The sequence below is a fragment of the Trichophyton benhamiae genome (genome assembly GCF_000151125.1).
Source record: "Trichophyton benhamiae CBS 112371 chromosome Unknown contig01293.0, whole genome shotgun sequence".
NCBI classification, from domain to species: domain Eukaryota; kingdom Fungi; phylum Ascomycota; class Eurotiomycetes; order Onygenales; family Arthrodermataceae; genus Trichophyton; species Trichophyton benhamiae.
In genome coordinates, this window is record NW_003315113.1 from 1,816,287 (window position 1) to 1,833,507 (window position 17,221).

At 50.2% G+C, this 17,221-nt stretch overlaps 5 protein-coding genes across 5 annotated transcripts; 4 read left to right on the forward strand and 1 right to left on the reverse strand.

Annotated features, from left to right (window-relative positions):
- Positions 1-7: 7 nt before the first annotated feature.
- ARB_04601 (high affinity cAMP phosphodiesterase, putative) lies at positions 8-3,697 on the forward strand (the record flags this gene model as incomplete). Its single annotated transcript, XM_003017672.1, has 4 exons — positions 8-963; positions 1,034-1,263; positions 1,390-1,979; positions 2,072-3,697. 4 exons carry the CDS (start codon positions 8-10, stop codon positions 3,695-3,697), a joined length of 3,402 nt encoding a protein of 1,133 aa, XP_003017718.1.
- A 2,530-nt stretch (positions 3,698-6,227) lies between these two features.
- Positions 6,228-7,220, forward strand: ARB_04602 (uncharacterized protein; the record flags this gene model as incomplete). Its single annotated transcript, XM_003017673.1, has 4 exons — positions 6,228-6,356; positions 6,547-6,610; positions 6,787-6,846; positions 6,955-7,220. 4 exons carry the CDS (start codon positions 6,228-6,230, stop codon positions 7,218-7,220), a joined length of 519 nt encoding a protein of 172 aa, XP_003017719.1.
- A 2,570-nt stretch (positions 7,221-9,790) lies between these two features.
- Positions 9,791-13,252, forward strand: ARB_04603 (uncharacterized protein; the record flags this gene model as incomplete). Its single annotated transcript, XM_003017674.1, has 4 exons — positions 9,791-9,832; positions 9,909-10,133; positions 10,200-12,577; positions 12,643-13,252. 4 exons carry the CDS (start codon positions 9,791-9,793, stop codon positions 13,250-13,252), a joined length of 3,255 nt encoding a protein of 1,084 aa, XP_003017720.1.
- A 49-nt stretch (positions 13,253-13,301) lies between these two features.
- Positions 13,302-13,547, forward strand: ARB_04604 (uncharacterized protein; the record flags this gene model as incomplete). The annotated part of the gene is made up of 1 exon (XM_003017675.1): positions 13,302-13,547. The coding sequence occupies one exon, from the start codon at positions 13,302-13,304 to the stop codon at positions 13,545-13,547; it is 246 nt and encodes an 81-aa protein (XP_003017721.1).
- A 1,965-nt stretch (positions 13,548-15,512) lies between these two features.
- Positions 15,513-17,000, reverse strand: ARB_04605 (uncharacterized protein; the record flags this gene model as incomplete). The annotated part of the gene is made up of 2 exons (XM_003017676.1): positions 15,513-16,113; positions 16,198-17,000. 2 exons carry the CDS (start codon positions 16,998-17,000, stop codon positions 15,513-15,515), a joined length of 1,404 nt encoding a protein of 467 aa, XP_003017722.1.
- Between the last annotated feature and the right edge of the window lie 221 nt (positions 17,001-17,221).

Genomic DNA, 17,221 nt, shown 5'->3' on the forward strand with positions numbered 1-17,221 from the left:
CTCCACGATGGACGCTGCAGCTGCGGCGTGTTGGGCCGTCTACCTCGACGACAGGGTCGACTGCGAGCGCTGGATAGACAGAGACGGCGAGCAGCTGCACGAGTCCGCTGAGCTCGCGGCCAACCTCGCCCGCATCCTCGCCATCTGCAGACAGGGTAATACTCCTGCTACTCCTACTCTTTACTTTCTTCTAATACTAACTGGAACAGTGTATGTGTGCAACTCGGGCAAGTCGTTCGCTACCAAGATCGCCGAGCTGACGGATGCCGGCCGCGAGGAGGGCGACCCAGACGCTGCCATCGTCCCCGTCCTCGCCTTCATTGATATCGCTGTCTCAGGGGACGCAGAGTCCTCGCACGTCCGCCGCTCTTCCCTCAACCTCACGCCGCTCTCTTCGCCTCCATCCCAGCCTCAACCGCCTCACCAGCACCAGCACCAGCACCAGCATCTCCCTCAGCAGGCCCAGGGACAGCCTTCCGCGGTCTCCCCATCAACCTCCAGGCGCAGTCTTGCATTCTCCTCCGAGTCCGAAGAGCTGTTCGGACTCCACCTGCTCTCGCGCTTCTCCGCAGATATTCAGGCCCGCGAGACACCTCATGCCATCATCCCAATCGCCATCCTACGGAACGTCCGGCCCCAGCCCTCGCCCTTTTCTTCCTCCGCACACGTCCTGCGCAGCGGCAAGAATGTCGAGCCTGCGACAAAGCCAAGCTCCCGCCGTCCGGACGACCGCCAGATAAGCCGCTGTCTCGACGCAGGTGCCATTGACGTCCTTGTTTCGCCCATAGATCAGTCTAGGGTCCAGGGCCTGCTCATCCATGCCTACCGCATCCGCAGGGCTGCGCAGAAGGAGAACAGTCGCTTCATGGCTGCCTCCGGTCAAAAGATTCGCAAATACTCCTGGGTCGGCGTCAGTTCGACCGCAGAGGATGAAAGACCCTATGCTTATCTCAGAGAGGCCATGTATGTTATTTCTGTCTCTCTCTTTTCGTTACTTTTGTTACCTTTGTTTTTCTCTGACTAGCTTTTCTAGGGTCTCCAAATTGATGAAGAGGATATGCAATCCTGAAGAAGCCCTCGACGACTCCCTGATCAGTGATGTCTGCGTCTCAGACGAACGCAAGGAGGAAGTCAAGGCTGCCATTGCTGAATGGCATTTCTGTGCTCACGACTTTACCGATGATGAACTCTGCTATGCTTCCTGTTTGATGTTTGAACATACCCTTACCATACCCGACCTCGAACACTGGCGCATCTCTTCCGGTAAGCATCTTTCTTTCTTTCTTCCTATTTTTTTTTTTTTTTTTTTTTTTTTTTTTTTTTTTTTTTTTTTTTTTTTTTACTTTTTTCATTGGTTATTGGTTGGTTACATCTTCTAACTGATTGTAGAATCTCTGCGGGAGTTTGTGCTTTCGTGTCGCGCGGCTTACAATTCCTTTATACTCTACCACAACTTCCGCCATGCAGTCGACGTCCTACAGTCGACCTTCCACATCCTCGTGCGTATAGGCGCCATCCCGCCTTTCCCCCTCGGAAGCGAACCTCGGTCCTCATGCGCGGGCATGTCATGTCTCGTCACCCCGTTTGACGCCCTCGCACTCCTTGTCATCGCTCTGGGCCATGATGTAGGCCATCCGGGTGTCAACAACATGTTCCTCGTCAAGCTCAATGCTCCCCTTGCCCAGCTCTACAACGACAGATCTGTTCTCGAGGCCTTTCACTGCGCTGCTTACTCCCAGATACTCCGCCGGCACTGGCCCGCTGTCTTCCAAGATACAGAGATGCGCACACTTATGATTAGCTCCATCCTCGCTACCGATATGGGCATCCACAATCACTTCATTGATGAGCTCGGTAAACTCAGGGGTAGGTATGCAGCTGACGGCAGAAAGGTGGATTCCTGGATCGAGAAAGACATCAGAGACTATCGAGTTCTGCTGTGCGCCCTCATCATCAAATGCGCCGACATCAGCAACGTCGTAAGTTTCCCCCTTACCTTCCTCCGCCTTTCTCATTTCAAAGGTCGAGCCATTGCTAACTTTTATTTTACCTTTTTCTTTTTAAATTTCAGGCACGCCCGTTCAAGGTTGCAGAACAGTGGACCGACGTCCTGCAGCTAGAGTTTGCTAACCAAGGAGAAATGGAAGTAAATATTGGTATAGCAACCTCTCTCTTCGGTGGTCCGCCAGAGCTAGGCAACTTTATCAAAAAGGCAAAGGGACAGGTTGGGTTCATGGACATATTCGGCCTCCCTCTCTTCGACGGAGTAACCGACATCCTCCCTGACCTTGCCTTTGCCGCCAACACCATACGAAGCAACAGATTCATCTGGGCTAAGCTCATGGAACATGAAGAAGTGCTGGCCGAACACCGCGCTCGCAATTGCAGCACTCCGCGCTGTCAAGGCACCGATCCGTCCTGGGAGGAATGCAGAAAGCGTCTTATAGAAGAGGGCCCGGCGTCCATGGGATACACCATCCAGCACCGTTCGCCGCCCCATTCACCCATTCGATCCCCGCCTCAGCTGGATGGAGAAGCAGATACCACCAACATCCAGGCAGCAACAACAACAACTACTACTACTACTACTGCTGCTACTCCCGCCGCTGTTGGACCCACGACCAATGTCCCCGTCATCATCAATGGTATCCACCACGCCAATCGACAATCGCAGCGATCAGCAGGCCGGTCGTCGGTCCAGAACACTGCCCGCACAATCGACTCTGGCAGCGGCTGTAGCGGTAGTGGCGGTGGAGTACGCACCCAAAGCACAAGCACCTACACAAACAATACACTAATCACTCCGCTTTCTTCAACCACTCAGGCAAGCAGCGTCATAAGCGCCGGAAGCAGCTTCGAGGAAAAAGATGGTACCTGTCAGTTACACCAGCGCATCAGCCTAAATCCAAATACCATGCACCATCATCATGTTCGTCGTTGTGATCAGGCAAAGCCGGACGATGTCGCCCTTGTCGGCGCTGCCAGCACTACCACCGCTAGTAGCTACACGTCCAGCATTGCTCAGAACGAGAACGAAGACGAGCATGATCACGATGGCGGCCACCAGAATATGTATGCTGACGAGAACCTGTCGTCTCCAGTCAACGCTTTACCCTCTACGACTGATGGAACAAGCAGCCATCAGCACCCACAGAGCCAGTCGCAGACGCAGACATGGTATGAGCGAGCCACCAATAACAAGGCCGGCGAGAGACGATCAAAGTTCATCACTGGCCTGTTCGAAAAGGCCAGTTCCAACAATAATAATAACCCTGCTACCACTACCCACAGCACCAAAGGCAACCACCCAGCTGGCCTGACATACTCAAAATCCGCCCAGTCAACACCCACAGTACATAACAACAGTCACAACCACCATCACAACCAACACACTCGCGGACGACGTGGCGGCCCAACAAGCCACCCTCGCTCAACCCCTTCCAGCCCCCCCTTGCCCCCATCCACCCTCCCATTTGACTCCGACGACGGTAATAATGACCCTCTTTCCTCTCTATCGCCCAACCATGCAACGATGCCGCTCCCCCGACGCCGCTCCCGGCTACGTCTAGCCTTCTGGCGGAGGTCGAAACACCATGGCCAGGGGCCCGGCCACCCCCATTCTCCGCCGCAATCTGACTCGGCGCCGTCAACAACGGCATCAGCATCAAGCATGATGAGCGCTTCTGACCATTATTAACCTGGCCCTTGCCTTCAACGCACCCGTCTTCTTATCACGTGTACATTCATCTTCTCATCTTCCGCCATTCGTTTCGTCTCATTTTTACACTTTTTCTCTATTCTATCCTCTTCTCTTCTTTTACCAAAAAAATACGGTTTTCCTGGTCCAGGTCGGTTCTGGGTGGTTTCGGCGTACATGTTGAGTTCTGTTACTGTTCAAATTTCCTCTTCTCTTCCCATTTCGACTGACCTCACACTGTCTACTACATCGTCTACACTGCTGTCTGTCTACATGATTCACTTCCGTTTGTCACTGACTTCACCTTATTTATTTCCTGCTTTTCCGTCCGGCGTTCCATTCATGACTTGCAATGCAAAGATATGCAGTATGCAAAGGCTATGCTCATGGTCCTGTCCTGTCTCATCCGACTCTCTCATTTCCTTATGTTCTGTCTTCTTCCAGTTACGAAGCGAGTTAGATCTATATATATTCCTTTCCTCTACCCCTTTTCCTCCTCCTCCTCCTCCTCCTCCACCTCCTCTTACCCTGTCTATTCTTACTGCTTGACGCAGGCAGCTCTTTTTCTTATCTGTCCGTCTCGTCTGTGCCTCTTTTCTTTTTCTACCTGTCTTGTCTACATACCTTGCATACCTTTACCCCCTTATGCTTCCTCTACCATCGCCAGCTTGCTTTACCTAACTCACGCCTTACGCTTGTTCTTGTTATCTGATCCGCCCACCTTCATATACTATATATACATACTCTACTACTTATACCACTACCATAGTTGAATCGTTCTTATTTCGCGAAAGACGTACTCCGTAACCTCCAGTCCATACATTCGCACATGCATCAGCAGCCCCTGGCAATAATAAGTTGTATCCTGCCGCTCCCCCCCCCCCCCCCCCCCCCCTTTTAATCCCGCCAATATCCTCGTCGCATACAAAGTCCATCAATCAACAGTTCCCATTACATAAATATCAAGTAACACCGGAGCATAAAAATAAGAGTAAACCTCGCTGATACTCCACAGATCACCAACCCAGATTAACTTCTTCACTGACACCCGGCCTCTCGAATTAGTTAACTCTACTAACTACTGTGCTACTGCTACTACTGACACTCTTCACAACTCCCCTGCCCAAACGGCCCTGAATCAGCCTGACGCTCGCCCGTCTGGCCCGTCTGGCCCTTCTCCCCGGCCTCCCCTGGCTCCTGCTGCCCCTGGCCTCGACCGTCCTTCTCCCCGCCATCAACCCGCCCCTTCGCAAGCGCTCGATCGATATGTCCCAGGTCCCTGGACGGCTCAATGACATCTCTCACCAGCGCCTTGAGCTGTTTCGTCTCTAACCCGCTACTTAATACGATGACAAGGCTGGGAGAAGAGCAATGATGGAAGCAGCTAGTCAAACGTACCGGGAAACCCCCCGTTGATTTTCCTATCCCACAGCACGCTCGTGTGAGTGGTAAAGTTCACGTTTGAGGCATGCTGGATCGTCACTGTGAACACGCCGCCCGTGCCAGGAACGAGAGATACTTCGCCTAGCGCGGTGGAGAAAGTTGACAGAAGCTCTTGAGCGAACTGGTGGGCGGTTAATAGTTTCTCTGGTTATTATACTCGAGGTTCTACGTCTGCTGTAGCCTGGTAGTTGAGGTGGGGTGGGGGGGGGGGGGGGGGGGGGGGGACGGTACGTATGCTGCGCGGAGCATCCATTTACATTGAGTGCAGAAGGTGATGGTGACTCGCGGCAGGTTGACTGGCGCCGTGGCATGAGAGTCTGATATCCCGGCATCCTCGAGGGGTTGAGGCTGGTCGGCCATGGTGGGCTGCTGCTGTGTATAGTTATACGTATGTAGATGTTGTGGTGGAAGTGGGATGGGATGGACAGGAGCTAGTTAAGTTAATTTGCCTGGCTGACGAGGCTGAGTCTGAGCCTACATGCTTAACTATTTGGAGGCGTCTCTGCGCCGACTACAGGATGTGTTTTGAGGCTGACGATGTAAGTACATACAGCTTGATAACTATGGAGACAGCCCTATAACGGGGCGCCTATTAGTTCGGGATAGACGGGCAAGACAGCCGGTGAAGCTTACTTTATCGGTTGGAAAAGACGACAGGTCAGAAACCGGGCGTCTACCGACCTGGCCACAGCGAAGCGGCGTAGGTCCATGACGGTTGACATAGTTATCGAATACATCACAAACCCCATAATAACAAACCCCATAATACGCAATCGACGGCGTTGTCCGAATGATTGCCTGCCGGGATGAGATCGGACAAATCATCTTCGTGGATTAACAGTTGGTAATCTTATGATCCCGGCAGAGATACAGATGGACATGCATAAGAGATAGGAAGTCAAGAAGATCGACTGGGGGGAAAAATAATCGACATGTTATTACGGGCTTTATTGTTAGATAGAGGTGGTAATGGATTGCTTCTCCCAGGCGGAAAATCTATTTTACATTGGCAGGAGGATAGGTTGGAAGGAAGGGGGAAGGGATAGTCGGGTTACTAGTTATGAAGGAGACGTAAAGGTAGATATAGATGATAGTAGGAGATGGAAAGGAAACAAAGAGATATGGAAAATGGAAATGGAAATGGAAAATGAATTTCAGATCTGGTCCGGTCCAGAGGGGGTTTTATCCTATGCTTATTCCAGCTCTTGAAAGCGAAGTAGTTGCGGATAGAGGAAATAGGTGTGGGTAATAATAGCGGACAAAGAAAATGGAGATAGACAGACAGAGAGAGAGATGGAGAGAAAGACATGGAAACATGACTGTAGGAACAAGACAAACGGTGAAAAAGGGGCAAGGGGAAAAAAAAAGGGATAGACTGGTGTAAGGGGGAGAAAAGATGATTTTAGCAAAACGAAGGAACTGGCACCGACAACGAGGAACAGAAGAGAAAAAAGAAGAAAGAAAAAAAAAGTATAACCAAGGAATAGAGGATTAACCAAGACGAAGCCGGGAAGGTCGAGAAGGTATGTGGTATGCTGAGGAACCCGGATACTAGCTGACTGGCTGGACCATGCTAGCTAAGCCAAAAAGGAAAGAGGACGATAGATAGCAGAGCAACCAATGTAGCCGTATCTGGAGCAGTACAGAGCAGGAGAAGATGGAAGGAAGAGAATATGGTGGTATCGACCGAGGGAAAGACATGTCATGTATGAATGAGGATGACGACGGTCGTCCGATTCCAATCCCTATTCCAAGATAAAGAGTAGAACGGTGAGAGAGTTTTCGAGGCAACGAACCAAGCAGGTAGATCGTAGTTATGTATAGACATGAACAGGAAAAGGGAAAAGAAGAGAAAAAGAGAAGGAGAGAAAAGAATAAGGAGATCGTGATGGTTTGTTTGGATCGTATAATGCGATTGCGGGTGGCCGGAGACAAGATAGCGGAGGAGGGAGAATTAGATATTATCGAGCAAGCAAGCATTGGACGGACGGGACGGAGAACGAAGAGCAGGTCTGGTGGCCATGACTGGAGGAACGGATTAAAGCCAAGTCGAGTGGCAGGGTGGAATGTTCAAATATAAGGGTATCGCTGTTGTGTTTTTTTCCCACCCTGTTCGCTAGGTTGAGGTGTCGAGTGTGTGCGTCATTGTGGTGGTGTACAGTGCAGTCGATGGTCAAGTAAGTCAAGAGTGCTGAGGATGGTGATGATGCTCTTCTTCATGTCCTTTTTCCTTTCCTTTTAATTTTTTTTTTTTTTTTACTTATTTGATTTTGTGTGTTTAGTGTCGTACTCTTTTGTCTTTTCAACATGCTCATCCATCACATCAGTATACAGCACCCTCCAGACTGCTGTGGCGCATAAGGGTCATCGCGTTTGTCGACCTAGGCAAGGGAAAGAAAGAAAGGGGTTAGCCATGTACTTGTCAATGCCATGGATATATATGGCAGAAAAAAGGGGGGACCCGACATACCTGTCCCCATACAGACGGCACCATAAAGTCCTTTGTGTTGTTGCAGTAGTTTATAAGCCTAGAACCCATGCAAATTAGCCATCGAGTATGATGTATATCGAGGGAACGGGCAGGACGACGCACGATATAGACGCTTCGGCAACTTTTATACGCGGTCTGTCGAGATCCTCCTTGAGCCGTATGTTGACCTCGGCGAGGCGGCGCAGCTTGAGCTCTGCCAGATTCTGTCGTGTCCGTCGTCCGTCGCCCCCTGAGCGCAGTTCATAAGCTGGCGGCATTGTGGTGTGCGAGGTCGGGAGAGCTGGCAGCCGTCCACTCCACTGGCCGGGAGAAGGGGAGGGAAGAAAGGGAGAGAGGGCGTATGTGCGCTATGGCGATGCGCAGTTCTCCGGGGCGGTTTGAACGGGCGGGCTCTGGGCGGGTAAGCAACGATGTGGTGTGCCCCCTTCGCGACGACTTGAGAGGCAGGGAGCCGGTCGGGCAGTCGAGTCCTGGAGACGGCGGGAGCCTTTGACTCGGCTCGGGAGGCTTCTCTGGAGCGGACGAGGAAGTGCAGGTCGACGCAGCGAGCGAGGCGGAAGGGCAGCAGAGTAACGGGAGACGCAGCGAAGCGAGCGAGAGGAAGAGAGGAAGAGAAGAAGGAAAGGCGAGCGAGAGCAGAAAGGAAGAAAAAGGCCGTCTCGGTATGGTAAGTTTGGTAAGTTTGGTAAGTTTGGTAAGTTTGGTCACGCCTGGTACGGGGGGGCCGCTGGGTCGTGTGGGTAATTTACGCTAGCTGAGTCAGCATTTGGCTTCCTTTCCCCTTTTCGACGTCAACAAGCAAGCAGGCTGTACTTGGGAGTATTAGTATTTAGTTATACAGACGGGAGACGGTGACAGGCGATGGTGATGAAGATGGCGATGAGATGAAGGCAGAGGTGAAGGCAGAGGTGAAGATGAGAGGACAGAAAGAGAAGGCGAGAAGAGAGCGGTCGCGCTGGGTCGAGGAAGTACAGCGTCACCGTGGCCGGCTCTGTCTGCTTTTTCTCCGTCCCTTTTTTCCCAACGGCGCGATCGACGACGGCGCAAACCACTTAGTTACCTACATACACGACCGCAAGGGGGATCGTTCTAGGGGCTCTGGGGACCCAGTCTGGAGGTTTCGAGGCAGACTTGACCCCTTCTCAGTGGCGGATACTCCGTACAGAGAACGGAGTTTGATGACGGCCCTCTCAAGCAGGCGCTTTTCTAGGGCGCTAGGGTTGGGATCGGCCCCTTCGAACTGGACTGGCACTGCTTGATGAGCTTGTCGTACGGAGTACGGAAGTTACATACGCTCGATCTCCTGTGGATTGACGGCCACGCTGTACTTAACTGCGCTGTTGCTCTCACTTCTGTCTCTTTTATCTCACTCGCTTGTGCCCTGTGTTCTGCGTGGTGGGCCAGGGGAGAAGCTGCTATAGATAGCACATCTCGCATCTCCCAGCTCGCCCCCCCTCGGTATCGAGCGCCCCCATCTCTTGTCCTGGTTATCGACCTTTCTGCTTTAAGTACTACTCTGCTGACTCCGTACTCGCTGCGACGGCTCCCAGCGAGCCGACCCCTTACTGGCTGCACGCTAGCTGATGGCCCCCAAGACCGTCGCTAGCTGTCCCGCAGACGGCCAGAACGGCAGCCCTCCCACCTCATCTTCCCATCGTAGCCTTCTCTACTACTCCGTAGTCTGCCATATTGCTGTATAATATCAATCTCAATAATAATGTCACCGTCGCATCTTCTGTTTCTTCCCCTTCATCGTCGTCGTCGCCGTCGCCTTCTTAAGGTTCAAATAATCACGTGACTCGCTTACTGTTTCTTCTGCTTACCTAATATCTCCATGCCCAAAAGAGAAAAAAGAGGAAAAACTCGCCTCCACCTTTTTCGCTCTGCACACAAAAACGACACCAACAACGCAGAAAAAAGGCCGCCAGAGCCAGCCATCACGACGACCATCAACGAGGAGGCTCGCTCGATCTCTACCCGCCGCCCTCGCCAGTTCGTGCTCGTGCAGGACTTTTCGCCGTCGTCCCTGGCCGCACAGAGCGATAACCTTATCGAAGAAAAAGTTGTCGAGCGTGGGAAAAATTACAGTGCCTGGGGGTTATACATACAAACTACGTTGAGAACATCCCACTTCCACATTATAGGGAAGACCGCCCAGCATGGCGCCTCTCCCACACGTCCGGCCGGAGAACATCCTCAGGGTAGGCTTGCTCTGACATTATCTTTCGAACCTTTTTTTTGGCAGCTTGTTATGCGGGATCTAACTGCTCTGTATAGCGCGCTGAGGAACTCATCGCCGTCGACCAACATGCGTCTGCCTTGACCGTTCTACACGAACATGTCACCTCGAAACGGTCCAGGAACAGCCCGATTGCCTCGCTAGAGCCAGTCATGGTTCTGTTCGTCGAGCTTTGCGTCGATTTGAGAAAGGGAAAGTCCGCCAAAGATGGCTTGTACCAGTACAAGAACATTGCTCAGAACACCAACGTCGGAACCATCGAGGTATGATATCTCAATGCTCTCCCCCTCTTTGGCTTTTTCTTCATTTTATCATACTGACCGATATAGATGGTGTTGAAAAAATTCATTGAGTTGGCGGAACAAAAAGTCACAGAGGCCCAAGCAAAGGCAGATGAGATCCAGCAGTCTCTCGAATCAAATGCCGGAGCTACGTCAAATATCGAGGATCTAGACGCCATTGAGACACCAGAGACCATCCTTCTCGCCACCGTTTCTGGAGAACAGTCCAAGGACCGCACAGACCGCGCTATCGTCACTCCCTGGCTCAAGTTCCTTTGGGAGACATACCGTACCGTTCTCGAGATTCTCAAGAATAACGCTCGCCTTGAAGTCATGTACCAGTCTACCGCCCTGCAAGCTTTCCAGTTCTGTCTCAAATATACCCGCAAGACCGAATTCAGACGTCTCTGCGAGCTGCTCAGGAACCATGTCCAGAATGCTGCCAAGTATTCGTCTCAGATGCATGCCATCAACCTCAGCGACCCCGACACCCTGCAACGCCATCTAGATACCCGCTTCCAGCAGCTAAACGTTGCAGTCGAGCTTGAGCTATGGCAGGAAGGTTTCCGTAGTGTAGAGGACATCCATACCCTCCTCAACCTGAGCAAGCGACCAGCGAAGAATGTCATGATGGCCAATTACTACGAGAAACTTGCACGTATCTTCCTTGTTAGTGATAACTACCTCTTCCACGCTGCGGCTTGGAACAGATACTATACCCTCCTCCGCCAGTCTGCCATTGCCGTTGCTTCCGGCCAGGTCTCCAAGAAGGATAACCCATCTGTCTCCGAAGCAGACATGACCAAGACCGCCTCCTTTGTCCTTCTCTCTGCCCTTTCCATTCCCGTCATCAGCACTTCTCGCTCCCGTGGTGCCCTGGTTGATGTTGATGAAGCCCGCAAGAACAAGAACACTCGTCTAACCAACTTGCTCGGCATGGCTTCCCCTCCTACTCGTGCTGCCCTGTTCAAAGACGCTCTCAACAAGGGCCTCCTGTCTCGTGCTCGTCCAGAGATCCGGGACCTCTACAACATCCTTGAAGTCGACTTCCACCCGCTCTCGATTTGCAAGAAGATCGCACCCATTCTCGAACAGATCGGTGCTGACGCTGAGATGGAGAAGTATGTCCTACCATTGCAGCAGGTCATCCTTACCCGTCTGTTCCAACAGTTGTCCCAGGTTTACGAATCTGTAGAGCTCAAGTTTGTTCACGAACTTGCTCACTTCCCTGCTCCTTTCCAAGTAACTCCTTCCATGGTCGAGAAGTTCATCATGAATGGCTGCAAGAAGGGTGATTTGGCTATCCGCGTTGACCATGTTTCAGGAGTCCTCACCTTTGACTCGGATATCTTCTCTTCTGCTAAGGCTGTACATGCTGGTAGCGCAGCCGGATCAGCTGAGAGCGACGTTGGTGCCGTTCAAAGACTGCAAAGCACCCCAGCCGAGATTGCCAGATCGCAGCTCACTCGTCTCGCCAAGACATTGCATGTTACTTGCATGTATGTTGATCCTACTTACAATGAAGCTCGCATTGAGGCCCAGCGCCAGGCACAAGCCCGCGCCAAAGCCGGCGCCGCAAAGGAGCACGAGCAAATCCTGGCTCGCCGTATGATCATCGATAAGAAGAAGGAGGCTGCTTCAGATGCTCTCCAGAAGAAGCAGCAGGAAGAAGAAACCCAGAAGCGTATCCGCACACAACAGCTACAGGAGGCTGAGAAGCAGCGTCTCCTCGATGAGCACCGTGAGAGAGAACGCAAGCGTATGAAGGATGAACAGGATCGTATCCGCCAGGCAGAGTTGAAGAAGCAGCTCGAGGAACTCAAGACCGGTATCAAGGGTATTGACGTTAGCGAAATTGACCTCGAAGAGCTCGACTCTAACCGTCTCCGAGCAATGAAGCTTGCCCAGCTTGAGAAGGAGAAGAATGAACTCAATGAGAAGATCCGCGTAACCGCCAAACGCTTCGACCATCTTGAGCGTGCCTACCGCCGTGAGGAACTCAAGCATCTGCCTGAAGACTATGAGAGACAAAAGAAGCATGACCTCGAAGTCTATGAAAAACAAAAGGCAGAGACCCTTGCCGCCGCTGAAATTAAGCACAAGGAAGATGTGGCTCTCAAGCACCGTCTTAGCCGTCTTGTACCTCATTTCAACAAGTTCAAGCACTCCGTTACCGAGAAGCGACATGAAGAGTTTGAGCGTCGCCGCAAGGCTGCTGAACGTGAGTTCGAGGCCAAGAAGAAACAGCGTGTCAAGGAAGTCCAGGAGCGTATCAAGAGAGAAAGATTGGAGCGTGAAGCCGAGGAACGAAGGAAGCGTGAGGAGGCAGAGCGTGCGGAGAGGGAAGAACAGGAGCGAGCCGCCCGAGATGAAGAGAGGAGGAGGAAGTTGGCTGAGGAGAAGGCTGCTAGAGAAGAGCAGAGAAGGTCAGTTTTCCTTAACTTATATCATCCGATATCTCTCCTAACATTCCTGCTAATCTATGGCATAGACTTCTGGATGAGAAAGCTGCTATCCAGAAACAGCGTGAAGAGGAAGCTGAGAAGCGTCTTGCTGCTAAACGAGCCGGTATGACTGACCCTCGCCTGGCTCGCGCTCCCCCAACAGCTACTGCCGAGGCTCCACGAACCGACTCTACTGAACGCACCGCTCCTCGCCTCAACCTCACTTCCCGCACTGGCAGCGGTGCCTCCTGGAGAGAACGAGAGGCTGCCAAAAAGGCTGCTGCTGGCAGCGGCGAATCTGCCGCAGATGAGTCCGCTACTCCATCTCCCCGAACCATTCCTGGTCGTGAACCCCGTGAGCTACCATCTCGCGAACGTGAGCCCCCAGCCCGCGAGATGGGCGCTCGGGATACTCTCCGCAAAGCATCAGGCACTCCTGGAGCCTATGTCCCTGTCCACCTTCGTGGCCGTGACAGCCCGGCAAATGGCGCTGCTCCCCGCTTCCCGTCCAGAGGCCGAGATGTATCTTCCTCCGACTCCCGACCCCCAGTTGCCAGGAGCCCTGCTCCCGCCACTGACAGTGAAGGGAAGCCAGAGGCTAAACTACCCCCTCCCAGCTCCGGTGCCTGGAGACCCCGAACCAGACCCCAGCAATAGACGTGTATCATTTTCATTTGTTTTGTCTTGTTCCGGCATGTTGATGATCATGATCATGATTATGGTGGTTCGTGTTGATGTTGATGGCTCATGGGACAGAAACGGAGGCTATGATATCTCTATTCTTCTCATCTCATCTGCATTTCTTTCCATTGCTCTCTTTCTTCTCTCCTACCTCTCACACTTTTCTTCGTCTCGACCCCATCATCAACCACCTTCAGATGTTATTTTACGTCCAACAAAAAGCCTCTGGTTCTGGTTTCTTCCTCGCCTTTTCTCCGTCTCTCCTTATTAATGTCTGTGGCATGCATGTCAATTTTATTGGATTTAATTTTACCTGCCCCTCCCCTTTTTCGCCCCAGCTCAAACCAAAGAATTGATTCCCTTTTGCCATTTTCTTTAACCCTTTTCTTCTTGTTCGTATTCTTGCTCTTCTGTTGCATTGCTTTCCCACCACTCTACGATTCTGAATATTCGGCCGGAGATATATATGATTGATGGGAAAGGGGCAGATAGCTGGACATTCCTATGGTAAAAATTGCAATGGGAACAAACTTATAAAAATAGTTTTCTCTGTTTCAAGTGTCGTAACAAATAACTGGTAGATCAAATAAACAGAACGGGGTATGTAGTACAGTCACATGACAAAAGTATTTTTAATTTCGCGTTCCGGCGCGCATCACCAATGTAAACACTATCCATCTCTATCCTATTCCAGCATGCCACGTACACCCCTACGCCCAATTAATGGCAATATATAGAGGAATAAGGAACTAACTCCTTATACAAGAGCTCTAATATATAGGAGGAGCGATTCCGGCTAGAGAAATTTATATATTTCGCGAGCAATTGGTATTTCACCCTAAACTATTATATATACCCTAAAGAAAAGAGTAGAAAGAACTAGGGGAGAAAGTATTAAACGAGCTAGCAGACCTAGGAAGCTATTAGAAGCTAATATTCGATATATCCTACGTACTATTAAGAAGAACCCTTTTGTTACTCTTTGCGAATTATAGTCCGAATATTTACTCCTTGAAATTAGTATCTCTACAAGGTCCCTCTCTCGATATATTAAGGAATTAGCCTATAGGTACTAGAAGGTAAGGGAAAAGCCTCAATTAATAGAAGAAGTAGCTGCTCTACGCAAGGCCTAGGCTTTAAAATATAAGGATAATACCTAGGAGGAGTGGTCCAAGGTTATATAGTCTAATAAATACTCTATAGAGTTAGGAAAAGGCAAAGATAACTTATAGGTCTTCTATAAATACAAACTCAATACAAAATAGAAGAAGGAGTATATAAGACTAAAGATTAAGCCAAAGAGAGTCTCGATAATAATCTAGGGTACTATTTAGGGTAAGGGTTATTAAGATCTTAATATAATAACTCGAGATCCGGAGTTAAATACAAGGGGGTACTCTAGCAACTCTTATCTTAATATCCTTAAGGATAACCTACCTTCTATCTAGGAACTAGGTATAATATTTATATAAGATAATACTCCTATATATATAGCTAAAAAGATCACAGATTAGTTACAGAAGAATAGAATTCAAACTATAGATTGGCCCCCCTATTTACTAGATATAAACCCTATCGAACATACTTAGGCTAGGCTTAAAGCAACTCTTTATAGACTAGACCCAGATATTAAGAAATACGCAGGGCCTAAAGAGGAACTCAAGGCTAAATTTATAGCTCTTATCGAGTAAGCATAGGAGTTATTAGGCCAGGATTATTTTGATAGGTTAATAAGGAGTATAGATAATAGAATCAATACTTTACTCGAGGTAGATGGGTAGTATACACAGTATTAAATAGGGGATAACTATCCTAGCTATTTCTCTGGCTAATTTAGAGCCTATTTTATTAATTTCATGTAATAATATCGATATTTGGTGGTGTAATATTTAATATAAGAATGGGGGTGCTTATATAAAAATTGGTGGCGATCCCAAAAGCAAAATACTTTTGTCCTAGAACTGTACAATGTGGTAACACCCCTTGGCTGGTCAAAGCCAGCCTATGCTGGATATCAACTTGAATATCCATCTCTCTCTATCAATAGTAAAACTTTACAAAAGAGAAGTAGATAGCGATGGTAAAACAAAGGGGAGCAGAGAAAGGAAGAGTATAACACAAGGGGTGTAAGGTGTAAAAGGCATTCCAACATCAGTAAAAAAAAAAAAAAAAAAAAAAAAAAAACCACATACAACAAACAGTAGATAGGTAGAATAGATCTATAGGAAATTTTCGGCTATGCAACAACCACTTCTGTCCCGAATAATCTATCTCTCCACTCTCCGCAAACAGCTTCGAAGCCGCTGACGACATCCCCGCATACTCGGCCGGCTTCCCGCTCTCTGAGCCGCTTATCCCATTCCCCTTGCTCAATCCAAGCTGTACCCTCTTCACGCGCTTCTTCATCCCGTCGGATCTCAGATACCAGCTCACGCACTGACTTGAGTCGCCGAGATGCCGCGGAAGTCAATTGGCGGGATTCATGCAACGTATCGCTGAGCGTGCGCAATGTATGTGTGAGGTCGGATGTTTGAGCAAGGAGAGCTTGTAGGGAGAGAAGCGGGTTCGTAGCAGCGTTGTTTGAGGCTGAGCTTGAGATTGAGCATTGGGAAGGAGAGAAGTCGTGTGGTATTGCGGTAGATGTCGGGACTGAAGTCGTGGATTGCACTGGAAAAGGGAGGTTTGGTAGGACGTCATCTATCAAGGGAATGAGACCGTCTATGGCGTCTGGGGAGAGGACAGGGAAATGTGAGAATAGTAGAGGGTGGGTGAGCGTTTGTAGAGAACGGGTTTGGTGTGTTAGATGGGAGGTCAGAGAAGCGTGTGCAGTAATGAGCCTATAGCCAGCACGTTAGCAATGCGTTCGCAATGTATATATTATGATTATTGCCATGCAGAAGTGCCGGGGAAAAATAACTGACCTGGAAGCACCGCTTTCAATCTCACTCTGCCCGCCTAGATCTCGCAGTCCATGGATAACACGCAGCATGACTTCGTTGCTCTGGTGTTCGGCTTCACTATTTCCAAACCGCACGAGCTGCTCGATTCCAGCCATCCGCGCCTCCAGAGCAGGCGATATATCCGCACACTCTTCGATGTCAGAATCTGGCCCGTACTCGGAGCCATCGTAGAGAGACGAGTCGTATCTGCGATGTCGTTGTGCATTATTCGCTATCATCGACTTCGGTCGTGGTTTCGACGGGCGTGGTCCACCTTCATATTCAGACTCTGAACCGTCCTGTCTCCTTAACCCTTTGGATCCCATTCCAATACCCAGGTCATGCATCGAATCAATTAATTCCCCATTCACTCCCTCATGATGGCCATTCCGCATGCCGTTCCCCAGAGCACCAATATGGTCATCATCATATTCCTCACCATCGCCGCCTGCTTCTGGTAGGCCGGATATATCTTCTACATCATCGCCCCAGGCATCTGCAAGCTCGTCAGCCAGACTACCAAGTCCTCCGTCCAGTATGGGACTGGCCTCGCCATTCCGGCAGTCAATATCGTTGGTGAAATCGGCGGAATACCGAGACGTCCTGTCGATAGACATGCGGTGCCGTTGTCGCGGAGTCACTGGAGACTGCGGGAGAGAACTTCTGGCTATTTGCGGAGAGTATATGCCGTTCGAATTCGTAGCAAATGCGTTTGGAGACGTCGACAGGTCGATGCTCGGTGGTTGTCTGCGGTGTTGCTTCGGGGAAATGGGAGAAGAAGGCATGTTGGCTTAACTATGCTGCTTATGCCAGAGGACGAGTATATATATTCTTATATTCTGCTTGTCTTTCCCAGGATATCAATCAAGACGGCATGTCCCGGCGGCTTTGAAGTCTTTATGCTCCTGTTCCTGGCCAGGTCAGTGTTTTTTTCTTGCTCCAGATAAATAGAAATATTTAGCCCCTGTTTCCGCTTGGACGCAGCAAAAAGCGCCAGGATGACTAG